At 29.4% G+C, this 19,345-nt stretch overlaps 2 protein-coding genes across 4 annotated transcripts; one reads left to right on the top strand and one right to left on the bottom strand.

The window, feature by feature from the left end:
- Window positions 1–313: 313 nt before the first annotated feature.
- LOC123296695 (transcription factor 25) lies at window positions 314–6,444 on the bottom strand. Its single transcript, XM_044878286.1, has 6 exons — window positions 6,113–6,444; window positions 3,959–4,347; window positions 3,121–3,531; window positions 1,999–2,424; window positions 1,355–1,783; window positions 314–698 (listed from the first exon to the last, which is right to left on the bottom strand). The coding sequence occupies exons 1-6, from the start codon at window positions 6,245–6,247 to the stop codon at window positions 494–496; spliced, it is 1,995 nt and encodes a 664-aa protein (XP_044734221.1). The 5' UTR covers window positions 6,248–6,444; the 3' UTR covers window positions 314–493.
- A 1,391-nt stretch (window positions 6,445–7,835) lies between these two features.
- On the top strand, window positions 7,836–14,540 carry LOC123296694 (membrane-bound transcription factor site-1 protease). 3 transcript variants are annotated; one of them, XM_044878283.1, is made up of 6 exons: window positions 7,836–9,352; window positions 9,744–9,964; window positions 10,407–10,851; window positions 11,526–11,929; window positions 12,565–13,060; window positions 13,488–14,540. In XM_044878283.1, exons 1-6 carry the CDS (start codon window positions 7,990–7,992, stop codon window positions 13,739–13,741), a joined length of 3,183 nt encoding a protein of 1,060 aa, XP_044734218.1. In that variant the 5' UTR covers window positions 7,836–7,989; the 3' UTR covers window positions 13,742–14,540. The 3 variants fall into 3 exon arrangements, with proteins under 3 accessions (XP_044734218.1, XP_044734219.1, XP_044734220.1); XM_044878284.1 differs by having other exon boundaries at window positions 12,565–13,079; window positions 13,488–13,618; XM_044878285.1 differs by having other exon boundaries at window positions 12,565–13,088; window positions 13,488–13,550.
- The last annotated feature ends 4,805 nt before the right edge of the window (window positions 14,541–19,345 follow it).

Raw genomic sequence — 19,345 nt, 5'->3', positions numbered from 1 at the left:
GGGAGCTTCAAAGTGTTTTTTCGAGCCCAGTAGTACAACCCCGTACAATTTAACTGATTCGAATTTATAATTTTGTTAAATATAAGTTATTTGAAAGAAGAATTAAAATATTGAATCAATTAAATTAAATTGTGTGCTTTAAAAACGTAGTTTGTTCTTTTCAAGGTTGGGATATCTAAAAAAGCCCGGAATTTCTTGTAATTGAATCAAATTATGACATTCGTATAGAGCGCTCCTTACCACGAAAATGTCCAAAAACTACTGAAATAGCAATTTCTTTTCATATTTGCGTTTTAATAAAAAACTAAACGAATTATTTTTAGAGGTTTTTATTCATTTTTTCGATAGATAATATGATTAATTAGGGATACACACGATCTTTTTTTCAATATAAATTAAAATATTAATTTTTGCAACATAACATTTTTACAGGTTTTTTTAAATGGATTGCTATAGTAGGTATATATTTTTTCATACATCAATTTGTTGATATTTATGTTAAATAATTGTTCATTTCTTCGTCTGTCTCTGATTCATCATCATCATCTACATCAGCATCATTTGGGCCATCAGGTAACCGGATATTACTTAATAAATCTCGCATAGCATCCAATAAAGATGTTACACTACGTCTTAAATCCACCCCACTAGCACCAGCTTCACCTAAATCTTCTGCACCAACCTCTTGAATTACACCTCTATAATAACATAATAGAAAATTAATTACATATAGGTTGTGTAGCATATTTTGATGAAAAACAAATTCTTAAAAGGGCTCGATCCTTAATGAAAATAACTGTCGGTCAAACTTCTTAAACTATAAATTCTAAAAACTTAGGGTTTTGAGATAAGGGAGATAAAAGTTCGAACACATCCTTCTTCTAAACAAAAATTAAAATGTTCATTCGCCACTTTTATTAAAATTTGTTTTTCATTCGCTCTATTGTTAAGAGTTTTTTTTTTTTTTATATATATACATATATAAATCTTTAAAAATAAAATTATAGGCTTCTATTATTTTAATAAATGATAAAAATCTTCCCTTGGCCATAACTCAAAAATCTGAAATTTTAAGATTTTGTGCCTACGGAGACTTTTGGCATACTTATCAAAGACTACTAGTCTTAATAATTTCAGAAAGTTCTTGTCCTTCATAAGTTGAGTTGTTTAGTAATAAATATGTGGTATATTGGACATAAGTTAGGGGTAGTTTAAGCAAATATTTTAAGAACGATACGGTTTACATTCAGTTTGCTTAAGTATAATAAATTAATTATTTTCTCAGCTTAAGACTGGGAAGATCGTCACTTGGTACACAATATTTGTTTTAATTTAAAAAAAATTTATAAATTACCCTTGATCATTCGCAGGGCTTGCTGGTTCATTTATATTAAAATTCGGTAACAACGACTGAAAGAACATGCTCATAGCACTTGAATTATGATATACTCGAGCTCCCCGCGGTCTTGTATACAAATTTATTGAATCTGGTGGTGGTAACGGATCAAAACTTAGAACCGGTCCTTGTGTGTCAGTTTGTATAGATGCCGTAACCTCTTTAAAATCAGATAGTAAAATGTGTCGCAATATGTTTCGTGGTGTACCAACATATCGTGTAGCACGGCGAGCAGCACATTCTTTCACAAATGGATCATTTGCATCCACACGATCTAAAACCTTATTAACGTTTTCCTCTAGCCATGTTAATAAATTGCCTTCCTTCCATATATGGTGACCACGGCATACGTACAATCTTATCAATTGAGTTAATCCAGACGTTTGGCTACAAAAAAACAAATCGTTAGTAAACATAATCATTTTTCACACGCTAATTTTTTCTGAATGTATTTGTTTTTAGTATATTCTTAAAATAAGCCTATCTTAAATATTATAATTTAAATTGTATTTTAAGAAAGATTTTATGTTTCTATAAGTATTTAACAACACAAACAATAGCCGAATTATTTTAAATACAAATAAATTATGAAAAAAATTTACCTATTTTGACTTTCAGGCCCAAAAAATGAATGTGATGAGACTCTTGAATCCGGTTGCACGCAACACTTTTCAAGTAATGGCATTAATACACCAGGAAATGTAATTAAAGCATTTTGTAATAATTGATTTGCAGCTGTTAAATCTTTGTCTCTATCAATTGTTAAATAATAATGTGTAATCGCAATGGAAAAGGCAAAATTTGGCAATTGTGATAAATTTTTCCAATTTTCCCATTCTTCAAATAATTGTAAAAGCCATTTGTATTCTCGTGCACGTAATGCATAAAAATCAATTGCTAATATTATACCTAATGGATCCCCTTCTGGATCCAATGATAATAGTAACTTACAAAATTCTAATGCAGTGCGATAGCATGCTCTATCACCCACAAAAATCAAATGTTTAAATAATGCTATGAATAATGCCCTGAAAACAAAAACTTTTATTTATTTTTATTATCTTTATAAGAGCATAGTTTTTAGTATTAAAGATTCTCTTCGGCTTTACACATATTCGAGATTGCCAGATGGTTTTGTTCAAAAAGCAGTAGATATGAATTTTTACTTGAAAATTGAATATTTTGCGAAACAATTTTTGAATCTTATTGTTAACCGGCCTTCTTAGTACCATTGTGATTTGATACAATTTTTCAGAGGCTTTAAAAAACAATAGAATATCGGACGTGTTAATGTCTGCAACTGAAAACAGTGTTTAAAAGTGTTGTAATGTACAATGTGCTAAAGTCTTCAAATTAAGTGTCGACACTAATGATCGAGCCCATCGAGATTACAGAACGAGATCGCACTCAAGCAGGGCGGTAAAATTGGTAAAATTTGACAACGAAGTGTCAGAAGTTATTTGTACCACTAGCGTCGCTAGTGTTCCTTTTGCACCTACTGACATCTTATTTGTGACAGCTATTTAGTTACATGAAGTTTTGTCTCCTGGTGTGGTCTCTATGATCGAGTCCTTCAAGTTAATCTAATCTACAAACTTATATTAACTATAGACCGACAATGTGTTTTCTGATTCATATATTGAAAATGTGAGTAAGCAGAAGTTTTTCAGCTGTCAGTTAGTTACATTGGATTTTTTGTAAAATTGTAACAAAAAAATGTATACCTGTTTTCTTGACGACGATAATCTAATCGACAATTACCCTGAGCAATATTAAACAATGGATGAAATGCACATTCTAAACAAAATAGTGCACGTTCGATAAGTTCCGCAGCCATTGCTAAATCATCACTCATCTTGCATAAATCTGAAAGTTGTATAAGTGTATCTACATGATATGGATGATCATTGATAATTGCAACAATATTATCTGGATTTAAACTTTCTACAGCTTCTAAAAATTTCATTTGTGTTAATTGATAATTAAAATTATGCTCATATGTGAATGTTAAAATATTTTTTTTATTTTCTACAAGACTCATTGAGAGACCAGGTTTGCCAACTTGTGGCCAATTGTCTTTTGCTGTCACCAGCCATGTAGTTTTTAAATGTACTCGACCTCGCCCACGCCTTTTACTGAAACATAACCAAATTCAATTAAAATCAATATTATACTATCAAAATAAGTGAAAATAGCAATTTACAGGGTTAATTTGTTTCAATATCATAGGTATACTAATAAATATTTTTAAAGTTTGCAAACGAGACCAAAATTAATACAATTCACATATGTAAAGACAATACAATTCACATATACAATTCTAGGCGTCGCTTCTGTCAATCTTTTAGAACACCTTGATGTTATTACGCAAAGATTGGCGCAAATACGTGATCGTTTACCTTTCACTCATCAATTTAAAAGAAATGTTAATATATTGTCCTGACTATGAAATGTAAAAATATTTTGATTTGGATTTTCGGATCCATTATAAGAACTTCTGAGTGGAAAGTTAATTAGTATTACGAATAGTATATATATAACGAGAAAAAAAATTGTTCTTACTTTTGTTCCGTTTGAAAGATTCTCGAACCAAATATCCTCTTCAATTCATTATTTGAATTTAAATTACGATGTTGTATATTTAAAATACCCTTGCGTACAATTTGTGCTTTATCCATATCTTTGGCGGAAGAATGACCAGCACCACCTCCACCACCATCTGTTTCACCTAACAACTTATTTACTTCACGTACAGATCGTTCCACTTCATCAATTTCCACATTGTCCTCACTACTTCGCCTTGTACTCATCGATTTACCAGACTTCTTCTTTTTCTTTTTTTTCTTTCGTTTAGTCGATTCTTGTGGATCTTCAGTGTTTGCTGGCGTTGCTGCTTCAGTTTCATTATCATCTTCTTTTACTTCACTTTCTGAATGTGATTGTTGATTTAACTGAAATATAATGTTCAAAATATCGGACAGTTCAAACAAATTATAGATAACTGATTTAACGTGATTGCGTTTTTATCAAGTTTTTATCAGTCATACTCGCAGCTAAAATGTAGTATGCACTGCGATATCCTTGGCTACGGTGGTAAACATAGATAGTAAATTACACTGTTTTTATTTACCGGCAATTTTTTTACAGATATGGTATTGCCTAGCCTGTTTTTTCCTAAGAGGTACATTTTTAGACCGTGAGTCTATTTTTCGTCAGTAGCCAGCATGGTAAGCTTGAAAATGAGGGGTAAATCACGGAATTTGAAAGAAATAAGGAAGATATCGTGTGGGCAAGAAAAAACAGGCTAGACAATTTCATACAACAGAATTCCAGAACAAAATACTTTTAGGCTCTTCTTTGTATTAAATTTAAAAAAGCAAATCGACAAAATTCAAAAAATTCGAAAAAGGTTAGATTTTGTTACTAAAAACTAAAAACATTATATTTGTTTTTGATTTGGATAAAAGTTAAATTTTTTTAAAGTTTTACTTTGTATGAATCTATAGGATAAGTCATTGCAGCGGTCAAATTAATAAGTCTTCTTCTCAACGCAGATCCAAGATAGGAAATCCAGCTACTTGTTTAAACTAAAATTATAATATCCATATCAAATTTTTTTGTGGGTGTTGAAATTATATTCATATTTTATGACCTTGAAAATCACTAACAATTCTATTCGTTCCGATATAGAATCACTCTCCAGGTCATACCATTAAAGATAGAAACGTGGAAGTAAATTGCATTGATTATGCAAAGCTCATTTAAGAAGGGATTTTTCAAGATTCCAACCCTAAGGATGCAAAATAGGCGATGCAATTTTGTGTATGGAAACTCCATGTAAATATCGAAGAGTATACTTGCCAAAGTTATCTGAAAAGAAATACTCACTACGGTAGCTCTCTGTGCGCATAGCTGTTACAATCATCTTCATGTTTATTACAATAAAAAAATATATTTTTTTTTTTTTAAAACAGCAACTATTATTTTGTTCGTTGGAAAAACGTTTTTTTTTTTTAGAAATTAACCGTTATCAATAACACAACAATGTTTTAAATAAGTAATCATGAGAATGAGAGGGCGAAGTTCACCTGTACTCTCATGTTGCCTTAAGCTCGGATAAAAAACGATTTTTTAGCGGAAGTCGAACAAGGCGAAGCGAAGGCAGGCGAGAGACCACAAATATCACCTCCACATTCTCGTTCCTCGTTCGACTTTGTGATACTTCTCGAGAACGTGGAGAAGGCTTTACATTGCTCGATATCTATTCATGATCACATTACAGGCAATTATTTTATAATTTGCTTTTGTATCGAGAAATTGTCAAAAAACTCATTCAAACAGAGCTGCTTGATAAAAAATAGAATACTCGAAACAAAAAAGAATCATTCTTTAAAATAACAAAGTATTAAAAACGGCAAACTAAACCAAATCTAACAGTATGGAACTTTTTTTCGAGTTGTAATATTCAAATTTTTAATCTTATATCAGAAAATGTGTAATCACTTCAATATTTAAAATTGAAATTATAATATATTCCAACGTTGGTTAAAAAATATCTTGAGGAATTTTAAGAATATTTTTAATTCAGAAAATAAGTGTATAACAATCTAATAGTTTTGGTCATGAACCATACTTTTAGTTCATGTATAAATGTTGAAATCCGGTAACATTAATAACATACGTTTATAAAGGTTCAAGTTTACAAAAAATATTTACCAAATCGTATCTGTTCACATTTAATTGCTTTCGCCGAGCACCACTTGACACAGGTATATCAGTTTCAACGTCAGACAATATTTCTTCTGTTAAATCCTTATCGCCTTGTAGTTTTCTTAAAACGCGTGAAGACATATTACAATAATCCCATTTAAGATGTACCAAATTTACGTTAATTAAATGAAGCAAAATATGTTTTTCACTTATCAGTTTACAATTCTTTATGTAAGAATTGTGTATGTAAGCAAATCAGTTAGAAAAACTTAAAGCTGTTAGGTTAATACAGAATTTTTCATTCACATGAATTCAATTGACAGACGTCACTGTATGAAAACAAATAAATACAACAAATTTTACATATGAAATATAATTATCATTGACCTCCAAAATCCATGCAAGAAAAGATGGAACAATTAAATGTTCTTAGAGACAGATCAGTCAAATGAACAACTCATTGAATAATGAACTTAACAATAATATAATAATTCAAACATATTGTTCTTTGGAAAATAGGTATTTTGTCGATAATCGCGCGTCGCTTGTCGCGTTGGTATGCAATATTACATGCCTTTCAACTAACTTTCCTTAATTTATTGATGCTAGTGTACTGGCCAAAGCAAACGGAGCAACTTTTGCAATACGATAAGTGCAAAATCGTTTTATTCTAAGTTGCATTATGTTGCCTATTGTTTCTATACGTAACAAATTTTCGTCCCTGGATACTCAAATGTATGACATACCTACCTCTCCTGCCCAATAAAAACAATTTCTTAACACTAACTAACTTTCTTAAGAGTGGAATATATGTCAATTTAAAGTCAAAATTATATCCATTTTCTTGTTCTGTTTTAAATTTTGTTTTATTTTAGGAACAAGGCAATGTACGTTTTTTAAGTGTAAAATGTTTTAATATCAAATATTGTGCAAACCCATTGAAAAAGTAGACACTCCAAAATTTCCAGCTCTCGCATTGATTAGAGATCCGGTAATATATATACGGAGAAAGTGTGGACATGAGAGAGCTTTTGACTAATAGGCGTGGGATGCTAAACAGATATTTTTGTTCTAGAGAGGAAAATCAGAAAATTTTGACCTAAAAATTTCATAAATTCAACAGTATTTTGACATAAACACATAATCAACTAAATTAATGGCAAATTCAGTTCCAAGAAAGGCAGTCTAGCCCTATTGTACGACCATGTGGTGCTACCTAGCAGTATGCTAGCTAAGCTACTGCTAATCACGTTATTAAGGGTGTGTCAAAACTGTATATTTTAGAAGTCTATTAATCTCTAAAAAATATATTTTACCACAACTAGCCGCAACAATTGAGAGAGAACGATTTATCACGTGGAGAAATGTCAAAATAAATGAAAAACTTCTAAAAATCCTTGCAACTGTTTACATAAAATCATAAATTTTCAATTAAATTCACAAAATTTATTGAATTAGTAAAAAATTAAAAGAAATCTTATCGGTACCTATTTGAGCCGATATTAAGAGATGCTTAATTCAGACATTTTGTTTCTCTTGTATAATCTTTCACTTTTATCTCAGCTCAACATGTCATAATTTTAAAGTAAACTTTCTTAAAGTTTTTAAAATTTAAAATCAGAAACATATGTAGTAAAATTAATTATAAAGTATTTATTTTAAAATAAATAATTAATTAAAAAAAATGAATATTTTTATATTAATTGTAAGTTTTAAAAAACAAGTTAGTTTATTCTAAGGTTAAAATGAAATGAATCGATACAATTATAATGTAGTGATAAAAATTAAGGAAAAAAACTTGGATTGTAAAAACATATTTGTTGATAATGTGAAGACCTACGGAGCTATAAAACGACCATAAAATATTTTTAAAATATCATAAAATGTATACCTATTTTTTATCAAATACCATACTCTTTTTATTATTTACATCGTATACATTTCAACAAGATGACCATAGCGATCCACATCATTCCCATGTCAAGTGTAACTTGACGGTGAACCCACAAAATGTTCGCATCAATTTTAATACGCAGGTAGTACAAAATGAATATATTGTTGCTTTTAATGGCTATTATAAACATGCAACTAGGGCAAATTTTATAAATGCAGCTTTAAATGGATCACATGTACAAAAATGGACAATAGTAGAACGTAATAATCCAGCAAGTGATTTTCCTAGTGATTTCGATGTTATTGTTTTGGAAGAAACAGATAAAAATGATGGCCTTGAAGCGCTATCGAAACATCCATCTATAAAACGGGTAACACCTCAACGAATGGTCCACAGAAGTTTAAAATTTGAAAGTGAACCTTTTACGGATTGTGTTGGTACTTCATGTCATACTTGGCGAAATATTCGTCGAAGTCGTGCTAGCTTAACATATAATAGTAAATTAAAAGAAAATCAAAAATTAAGCAGTGGTAGACGTTTGTTACGTGCTGTACCACGACAAATCACTTCGATTTTACAAGCGGATGCACTTTGGGGAATGGGAATCACTGGGCAAGGTGTAAAAGTAGCAGTATTTGATACTGGTTTAGCAAAAACACATCCACATTTTAAAAAAATTAAAGAGAGGACAAATTGGACAAATGAGAAAACATTAGATGATGGGCTAGGACATGGGACATTTGTAGCAGGTGTTATCGCATCCACAAAAGAATGTCTAGGATTTGCACCTGATTCAGAGTTGCATATTTTCCGAGTTTTTACCCAAAAACAAGTTTCGTACACTTCATGGTTTTTAGATGCATTTAATTATGCAATTTTAAAAAAGGTAAATGTATTAAACTTGAGTATTGGTGGACCGGATTTTATGGATCATCCATTTGTGGATAAAGTTTGGGAGTTGACAGCGAATAATATTATTATGATATCAGCAATTGGTAATGATGGCCCATTGTATGGAACGTTAAATAATCCAGCGGATCAAATGGATGTTATTGGTGTGGGTGGTATTAACTTTGAGGATCAGATAGCTAAATTTTCTTCGCGTGGTATGACCACATGGGAATTGCCAAATGGTTATGGACGAATTAAGCCTGATATTGTCACTTATGGCTCAGCAGTTCGAGGTTCGAGTATTAAGGGTGGATGTCGATCACTTTCAGGCACTAGTGTCGCATCTCCAGTGGTTGCAGGTGCTGTTACCTTATTAGCTAGTGGGGTTTTACACCGTCAAAATATTATAAATCCAGCAAGCATGAAACAAGCATTAATGGCTTCTGCTCGTCGATTACCTGGTAAGTTGTATAGACGTACGTATGTTAAAACGTAGGCTAGAAAGAGTAAATCCAGTTCGTTACCAATCGTTATCATCATTCATGAAAGTCACGTTTAGGTAAAGCACGTCTCTAGCAAACATTGCGAGTGGTAGATACAAATTTTTTTTGATCATGATTTTCGACGTGTACTTTTTTCTTATATAGATGATAGAAATTTTCTAATATCTGATGAATTAAAAGGAATTATTTAGTGACTATTTTACTATAACTTTCGATATTTTATCATGGTTTATCTTGATTATCTGTTCGTAATGAGTGTATAGAGTACACTTATAGCTCTTAAAATACGAAGTTATTGATCTGAGATATTTTCCAAAATTCATAATAATTACGATTTATTGTTTAACAGGTGTTAACATGTTTGAACAAGGACACGGAAAATTGGATTTATTAAAAGCTTATCAAATATTAAAAACATACAAACCACAAGTCAGTTTAAGTCCAAGCTACATTGATTTGAGTGAGTGTCCCTATATGTGGCCTTATTGTACACAACCGATTTATTATGGAGGTATGGCAACTATTGTGAATGTTACAATACTGAATGGATTAGGAGTGTCAGGCCACGTGGTAAGTAAAAACTAAACAATTTTGATTCGGATTTTTAATTTTATAGAATAATTAGATCAATTAGTGATTACAAAAATCCAATTTATTTGATTAGTAGACAAATAGTTTCTAAAACATTACTTAAAATCGATCCGAGAAATCGTTCTTCATTCCTACCATTGCACTCAATCATGTATTGAGCTCGGTTTTTGTATTTTTTCAATCAAAATTACTCCAGATACCGAATTTTATTAAATTCCAAAACAAATAGTTATTTGTTATTTTTGTAGAATGTTTCGTTTTGGCAAAGTCGACAAAATTCTGTAATTTCTGTTGTTGCAAACGAATCTCAATTTCCTAGAGACGAAAAATACTAGGACTTTAGGAAAATATAGATCTAGTTATTATTATTACTGTCTGTGACGCTATGAATCGCTAACGACACTATTTTCTATGCTTACAGAAAGGAAAACCACAATGGCATCCCTATACACCACAATTTGGCGAATATATTGATGTTTCTATAACACATTCAGAATTAATATGGCCTTGGTCAGGATGGTTAGCCATTAGTATTGGTGTGACAAAAGAAGCAATGTCATGGGAAGGTTTAGCTAGTGGTTCTGTATCATTAACAGTTGAATCACCAGCCGGTGAAGGAGAAACAGAACCACGACAATCAGTAGTAGAAATAACAATACGTGTAAAAATAATACCAACGCCACCGCGACATAAACGTATTTTATGGGATCAATATCATAATTTAAGATATCCACCCGGTTATTTTCCACGTGATAATCTAAAAATCAAGAATGATCCGTTGGATTGGAATGGTGATCATATACATACAAATTTTAAGGATATGTATCAATATTTAAGAAACGCTGGATATTATATAGAAGTTTTAGGTTTGTTTATAAATCTTTTATAACCATAAATAATTCTTAGTAAATTAATGCGATGCTTTAAATTGAAAGCCGTAGTAATTTTATTAGTAGGTAAAGCATGTCTTCAGAACATTTGATTTACGCTCCCCTCCTCTGGAATTTACAAAATGATGAAATATTTAGTTTTGAAGGGAAAAATGAAATTTTCTCTTAGACATATCATACCTATCGTTCTTACTGATTTAAAATCAGTAATTATTATTAATTAGTAACAAGTTAACCCTAGAGATTTTTCGAATATTTAATCGAAAAATTGATATCTATATGCTCGCTGCTTTAAACCCCTTCCCTCTCAAATATATAATCGCCCTTTAACCTCTGTTGAAATCATAACCCTCATTATATTTAAGCCCCACATTTATCCATAAGTTGCCCTTCGGCTATATCTATTTCCTCAATCAAAAAAGTTATCTATAGTAAACTTCGGAAAAATGAAACAATTTAGTATTAAATTAAGTTTTATACTTTATTTATTTAGTAAATAAAGATAAAATTTGTATGGATTAACTGCGTAGTTTTTTCTAAAAAATGACACAAACAGTTCAGTTCTTATTGTAATAAAAAATACGATTATTTTCTAATTATAAATAAGTAATATTAATAATCTGTATTGAAAACATGTTTATAAACTTTAGGTTCACCATTTACATGTTTCGATGCTTCACAATATGGTACTTTATTAATTGTTGATCCTGAGGAAGAATATTTTCCTGAAGAAATAGTGAAATTAAATCGTGATATCGAAAATGGTTTATCTGTAATATTATTTGCTGATTGGTATAATGTATCAGTTATGAAAAAAGTAAAATTTTATGATGAAAATACACGACAATGGTGGATGCCAGATACAGGAGGTGCAAATATACCTGCAATTAATGATTTATTATCGACATGGGGTATTTCATTAGGCGATCAAGTGTACGAGGGATCGTTTAAGTTAGGTGATCATGAAATGTATTATGCATCTGGAAGTCATATTATACAATTTCCTACGAATGGAATTTTAATTACTCAAACATTAAATGATCAAGGCTTACAGGTAAAACTCTCGTGCTTTTATCCACTCTTTTTTAATTAAAGCAAATTTTAAAAAACACAATCGCACTAGAAGTCGAACCCAAAGCTTTTGGATTCATGCCAATTGTCTTAGTCAACTTCGCCATACGAACTCTAAACACATAGTATATTTTTTTCAACTCATCCACTTTTTATTTTTGTTTATTAGTCAACATTAACTTATTTTATTCATTATTTGTGTTTGTGTACTATACTCATGTATAAAATTTTCATTTACCGTCAAAATATTTCCATTGTAATTGACGTTTTTATTATAATAAAAATGGCGTTACTATATATAGACAAATATCTTATCGAATCAATCTTAATTAAAGAAAATTGAAACAAAAAAACTCTCTTTACACTATTTATCTATTTAGAAAGCAGCATACAGCTCATTCAAAATTTCGAAATCGGATCTTTCTGAGATTTTAGAGAGTACGAAAATTGAAGGTGTAGAATTGTAGAATTTGAATACATATAATTACTATAAATAATTTAGTTGTAATTTTGAAAATGTGTTTTTCCCATAAATTTATAATTAAAGTTAATTAAAAAGCTAAAAAATCTTAGAAAAATAATTTCACTTGAATAAATAATAATTATTAATACTTTTAGATAATTGATGGAAATGAAGAAAAACATAAAAATGAAGTGTCGATCCTTGGTTTATATCAAACTGAAACAAATAATGAGAAGAGTGGTCGTATAATTGTTTATGGGGATTCAAATTGTTTAGATAATAGTCATCTGAGTAAAGCATGCTTCTGGATGTTAGCTGCATTTTTAGATTATACATCAACAAATCATTTACCATCTGTATTCAAAGAAAATAGTAACCCTGATTTTTTAATAAAGAATTCATTGTCAGTAGAATTACCACAACGTATGGATGGTAGTCGTTTGTATCGTTATTCAAAAGTATTAGATAATCATTTGGGTTCAACAACAAATACACGAACATTACCACAATGTCCACATTTGGTATGGGCACAGCCAGTTCCTGTCAATATATCAGCACCAAGTAATTTGTACAAGTCACAAAAATTATTGTCATTAGTGGATGAAGAAGCTGCTGGGGGTGCTACAATGAACTTTGATTCGGATGCCAATGGTACTTATGTATAATTGAGGCACGATAAGTAAAGTTATTATTTACATTAGTTCAGTATGTTTAATCAAAATTTTTAAGTACGAAAATTTATAAAAACGAGCGATTGGAATATATTTTTATTATAAAAATTGTAAATAAATAGTTAGTTGCAAATGTACTATAAATTTGTTAAAAATTCCCTAAGAAAGATTTAATAAATCACATAGAATTTGCATTTCGATCAATTATTTACAAAATACTATTATTATCCTCTTGTTGATAATAATAGCTTATGATTTTTCGTGAATTATTTCAAATACACACATTGCGATATATTCAGTAGTTTACATACAATTAATTTTTTTATAATTAATATAGAAGATAATTTAAGTATAATCTAAGCAGTAAAAAATTATATTACTTCAAATAATATTTTTATTATTTTCAGAAGCTATACCAAGTGCATTACAATTGGATAGTGATGAACGAATGATATGGGGTTGGCGTAATAAAGCAGTAGTTGTTACCAAAAACTATGAAGAGAATTTTACTCTTGTTGTATTTGTTTTACTTTGTCTCACATATATTGTTATTTACTTCGTAATACGGTGGTTTAAACAACGTGGGCGACCAAAACGAAAACGTCCACCGAAATTAAGAAAATTAATAGCTGCTGTTGGAAGTAGATTACCGGCAGTGTGATCATTCTTAATTTTCCTAATACGTAGTAAACATGACATTAAACCGTACTATCGATATTTTACCTTAAATTTGTTTATCTTCCAAAGGATTTTTTTTTGTGATTTATATAGTATAAAAAAAGACTTTACACTATTAAAACTGGTTCGGAAAATTCCAAAAATACTTTGTTTTGGCAGAATATGACTTTAGCAAAAATCATTTTGTGTGTCACTCATAAACACGAAATGTCCCTTGCCCGGTATCCCGAAAATTATTATTTTTAAGATAGCACTAATAATTATTTATAGTTTTTATGGATTATCACACTTTAATCATAAATGATTATTTAAAAATTCGAAAAGCATTTCTTGGAGTTTTGCTTGGAGTCGATTAGAATCGACTTTAAACACGATCTCGGGACATTTCGAACCATCTTTTGTTGAGTAAATTAAAAACAATTTATTATTAGAAATAAATACGGGACAAAGGACAAATAATATAACAAGGGTGAATTTTTTCGTTTTTTAAAATTTTCGTAAGTGCAATCAAAATTTCAATTTGAACATCAAAAAGACATAAGTGCTAAAATACGTGACTAAGACATCGGCTTACAAGTGATTTATTTTAAGTTTAAATTAGTGAAGTAGACTCGAATTAAACGGTATTAATATTTCGAAATTTCTTTTGTAACTTTTGAATTATTCAAAGAAAATGTATGGTCTAATAGATATTTAGTTTTTCACTTAAACTAATGAATGTAGTTTTAGGTTTCAAAATAAGACTGTTGGAAGGTTACGATAATTAATTATGAAAGTAATGCATTTGAGACAGATTATCGATAAAAATGCTTCAAAACGTTGTAGTTTTGAAAAATAATTGAAATATAATATATGTGTTCATGTATTTATGAAAGAATAAAATTGCATTTTAGATTTTTGAATCGGCGTTTTTGTGTATTTTTACATTGATTAAGTGGTCAATGGAATTGCAGCAGTAAAGAATTTTTTAACGTTAATGGCATAGTACATTTTTAGCAGACCAAACCGTTCAGTCATTAAAAATAAGTTCTCATCTGGTGAACTCTTCGCTTATGGGTGTTTAAGATGTCCATAGTGTACCACTAAATCAAAATAATAGCAAAACTTAAATCATTTTAAGTGTTGTTACTATATCATTACATGTGATTCACATATAACATTATAGTTCACATATAACACTTAGAATGGTATAAGACGTACATTTTTTGTAACACAGAGTGTCTACACATTTCAGTGTCTAACGTATGTCTCTCAGTCCCAACATATATACATCAATATAAGCAATGCCAAATAATAGCATCACTGCAACTTTAAAATTTGTTGTAAATAGTTTTAGAAATAATTTTTTATAAATTATTAAAAAAAAACGAGTAAATGATAAACACTCAAGCAAACGACGCGAAATATAAAACTGACTTGTAATAGAATTATAAATCTCTACGATTATTTTTTTTAAACGATATAGCGAATTAAATACTCTCATTGGTACTATTAGACCTACAAGATATTATTTATGGGTACATAAATAGCTATTTACTTCGTTGTACTTCTGCGTGTTTATTGTGATCTAATTTATATTATACATAATATTTTGTTAAAACATTTTAATTTTATATATTATAATTAAATAAATGCAAACATATTTTGAATTTTTTTATCTTTTTATTTGGTTTTCTAAGTCATTTTAACTACAAAGTCATGAATAATGACTTAAGTTAACTGGGGTTTTTGATGCAATGTATTTAACAGGTGGCTTACAGATTGATATTGCTCATCTTTTGCTACTGCCTAGCGCTGAAAAACAAACATTTCATCATATGGACCGCGATTTTCTGAGGGATTTCAAAGAAACAACAAAAAGAGAGGTCAAAAAGTGAGGATAATGAACTTTTTCACGAAGTTGGAAATGTTTCACCGCAAAGGACTACAATACAATATTATATGACTTTTGTGTTAATTGGCCATTCTGACGAAATAAATTTGCGGACTCAACTCTTTAAACATAAATAATACACAAATCTGTTGAGGAATTTCATTCAGGAATATACGGAATACAAATATTATATTGAATCGATTTTTAAAATTTTATTTCTTAAAATTAAATGTTACAAAATTAAATTACAATTTTAAATACAATGCCTCTCAGTGTCTGTTTATTTTGGTGTGAATTCGATTGTGTTGAAATAATTACTTTTTCTAGTAAATGTTGTTTTACAAATTTCACATGAAAATGATACTTCTCCACTGTAACCCAGGAAAATAAAAGTTTTTCTGCTTAAAAAATCCAAGTGAACTTTTTTCACGGGGATTATCTTTATTTGGATGTAAGAAATGACGCATGAAAAGTCCATTACAAAAAAATATTCAAGCTCAAAGGTCGCGAAAATAGGTTTTTTTCAAATGTCTCGTAAAAAATTGGGCTTTTTGCATTTTTAGTTATTATAAAATTTGTTCGTGAGTTAATTTTACATACATACATAAAAATTTTGCACAAAATTTCCGTAGAAGCAATAGTTTTCGAAATATTTAACTGAGAAAAGTTATTTTATAAATTCAAATATAAATACTTTATTTTTTTAATATTTTTATAGGCAAGACACAGAATCTTTTTTATGTAAAATTAACTCACGAACAAATTTTATAATAACTAAAACTGCGATGAACTTTATAGTTTACGAGATATTTGGAAAAAACTATTTTCGGGAGCTTTGACCTTGAATATTTTGTGTGCACATGATTTTGCAATAGACTTTTCATAGATCATTTCTTGCATCCGAATAAATATAATCTTGGTGAAAAAACTTAACTTTATTTTTTAAGAGCAGGTCGACTCTTTTATTGTCTTATTTCTCTGGGCTACTGTGAATCCGTTTATGTCTAACTAAATGATTTTGTTGTTTAAATCCTTTATTACAAATATCACAACAAAATGGTTTTTCGCCGGAATGAATGCGTTTATGTTGAACTAAAGTGCTTTGCTGATTAAATGCTTTATTACAAATATCACAGGAAAATGGCTTTTCTCCCGTGTGAATTCGTTTGTGTTGAACTAAATTACTTCTATCAGTAAATGTTTTATTACAAAAATCGCATGAAAATGGTTTTTCACCAGTGTGAGTCCGTTTATGTAAAACTAAATCGTTTCTATTAGTAAATGTTTTATTACAAACATCACATGAAAATGGTTTCTCTCCCGTATGAATTCGTTTATGTCTAACTACAGTGCATTGCCTATTAAATGTTTTACTACAAATATCGCATGCAAATGGTTTTTCCGCTTCATGTATCTGTTTATGTGTAACTAAATTGCTTTGAAAAGTAAATGATTTATTACAAATATCACATGAAAATGGTTTTTCTCCAGTATGAACTCGTTTATGTCCAATTAAATTGTCTCTATGGATGAATTTTTTATTACAAACATCACATGAAAATGGTTTATATCCTGTATGAATTCGTTTATGCCGAACTAAACTGTCTCGAACAGTAAATTTTTTATTACAAACATCACATGAAAATGGTTGATCACCAATGTGAATTCGTTTATGTCTAACTAAACTGCCTTGGCTATTAAGTCTTTTATTACAAATATTGCATGAAAACGGTTTATCACCAAGGTGAATTGGGGATTGAAGATGTTTAACCAAACTAATTCTTTGATTAAATATTTCATTACAAATATGACATGAAAATTTTTTTCCTTCAATAGGAATTCGTTGTGGTTTTAAAACTTGTTCATCTAATACTTCATTCTTAATTATCAATTCCGAATGTAATTCTTTTTCAAGTTTTATAGTTTTTATTGTAACCAAATGCGCCTCATTTATATAATTTTGATCATATTTCACACTAACACTGCTGTTGTCTAGTATTTCCTCCATTTTAACACTTTCATCTAATAATTCATCTTGATCGTATACAAATTTGCATTAATGCCCCTCATTTATAAGAATTCGTTCATGCTTAAGAGTAAAAAACTTTTGTTGTACATTCTTCCACTGTTTTTTTAATGTTTATTTCGTCGGTCTACCATCATAATTCCCAATATGTTTTCTTCCATATAATTCCATATTTTCTTTATATTACTAACAAATGAGAAGTGCGAAGTGCCAAAAATTTAGCCATTAGTACTGCGTGGATATATACTCACACATACAGGAAGTTTAATTGCTAAATTCTTTGTTGATAAACTAGTTTGGTTTACATCGTCTTGATTTAGTACTTAAATAATAATTTAAAAGATGGCGTTTTTACTTAAAATTATTTGCTCAATAAAATTAATTTGCTGATTTCTCAAATAGCTTCCGAGAATTTCACTATTTATTCCATGTATATGAAATATATACATAGTATATTAAGTTTAGTCCCAAGTTTGTAACGCTTAAAAATATTGATGCTACCAATAAAAGTTTGGTCTCGTATAGGTGTTTAAAGAATCAACTAATTTGCCCATTTCCAGTTGTCTCAGTCTGTCCGCCTGTCTGTCCGTAAGCACGATAACTCAAAAGCGAAAAGAGATATCAAGCTGAAATTTTTATAGCGTGCTTAGGACGTAAAAAGTGAGATCGAGTTCGTAAATGAGCAACATAGATCAATTGAGTCTTGGATCCGTTGAACCGATCTTGTAAACCGTTAGAGATAGAACAAAAGTTTAAATATAAAAAATGTTCCTTATAAAAAAAATAAACAATTTTTGTTGGAAACCTTTTTTTCATAATATCACTGTTTATCCACGAGAGGGCGCAAATTTTATTGTAGATTTTAATATGGGAATATCAGTTGTGTGTGTGGCTATTTAAGAGTGGATACCTTTCTTTATTTACGTGACGTCAAAAAACAAACGATTACGTCCTCAATACTGTTTATACATGGTAATTCAACAATTAACTCAGTCAATTGATTGTTTTATATTGATATTTATATTTGTCCTTCAACTTCAAATGGATTAAACGTATTTGATTTATAATTTATTATTAACAAAATTAAATTTTTATTTAAAATAACAAATATATACTTATTTTAATATTAAATCATTAATTATATTAAACGATTTATTGCAAATAAATAAATGAGACGTTTTCAACATCTCTATCGTAAAATATTCATTATTTTATATTCAGTAGGTACAAGTACAAAGGGATGATTACAAAATAATCAAGTATACCTACTGTTTCTAAACAAATCTAAACTATGAGATATTCCATACATTTATTTACGATAAAATTCCATGCAAATATAATTTGCATAATGTCTAATATAAACAATCAAGTTCATAATAATTCAGTAGTCAATAAGAAATTTTGTTGTAAGGTAACAATAACGAAAATCACTTATTAATGACTCAACATATTTGATAGTTCAATAGATTTTTATTTTAAAATCGGCGTGTGTACATAATATTTGATGATTGACAATGAGAATTTTTACATATGTTTGTTGCATGCAAAACATTTTATTAATACAAATAAAAAATAGTTTATCAGATAAAATAAAGAATCTTTAATTAATAAGTAAAAATTTAAAAAAAAAATTGATTTTTTGTATTAAAAATTTGATAAGTGATATTATGTGGTGTTGGTATGGTACG

Source organism: Chrysoperla carnea, chromosome 3 (assembly GCF_905475395.1).
Source record: "Chrysoperla carnea chromosome 3, inChrCarn1.1, whole genome shotgun sequence".
Classification (NCBI taxonomy): domain Eukaryota; kingdom Metazoa; phylum Arthropoda; class Insecta; order Neuroptera; family Chrysopidae; genus Chrysoperla; species Chrysoperla carnea.
This window is presented reverse-complemented; position numbering and strand designations above follow the sequence as displayed.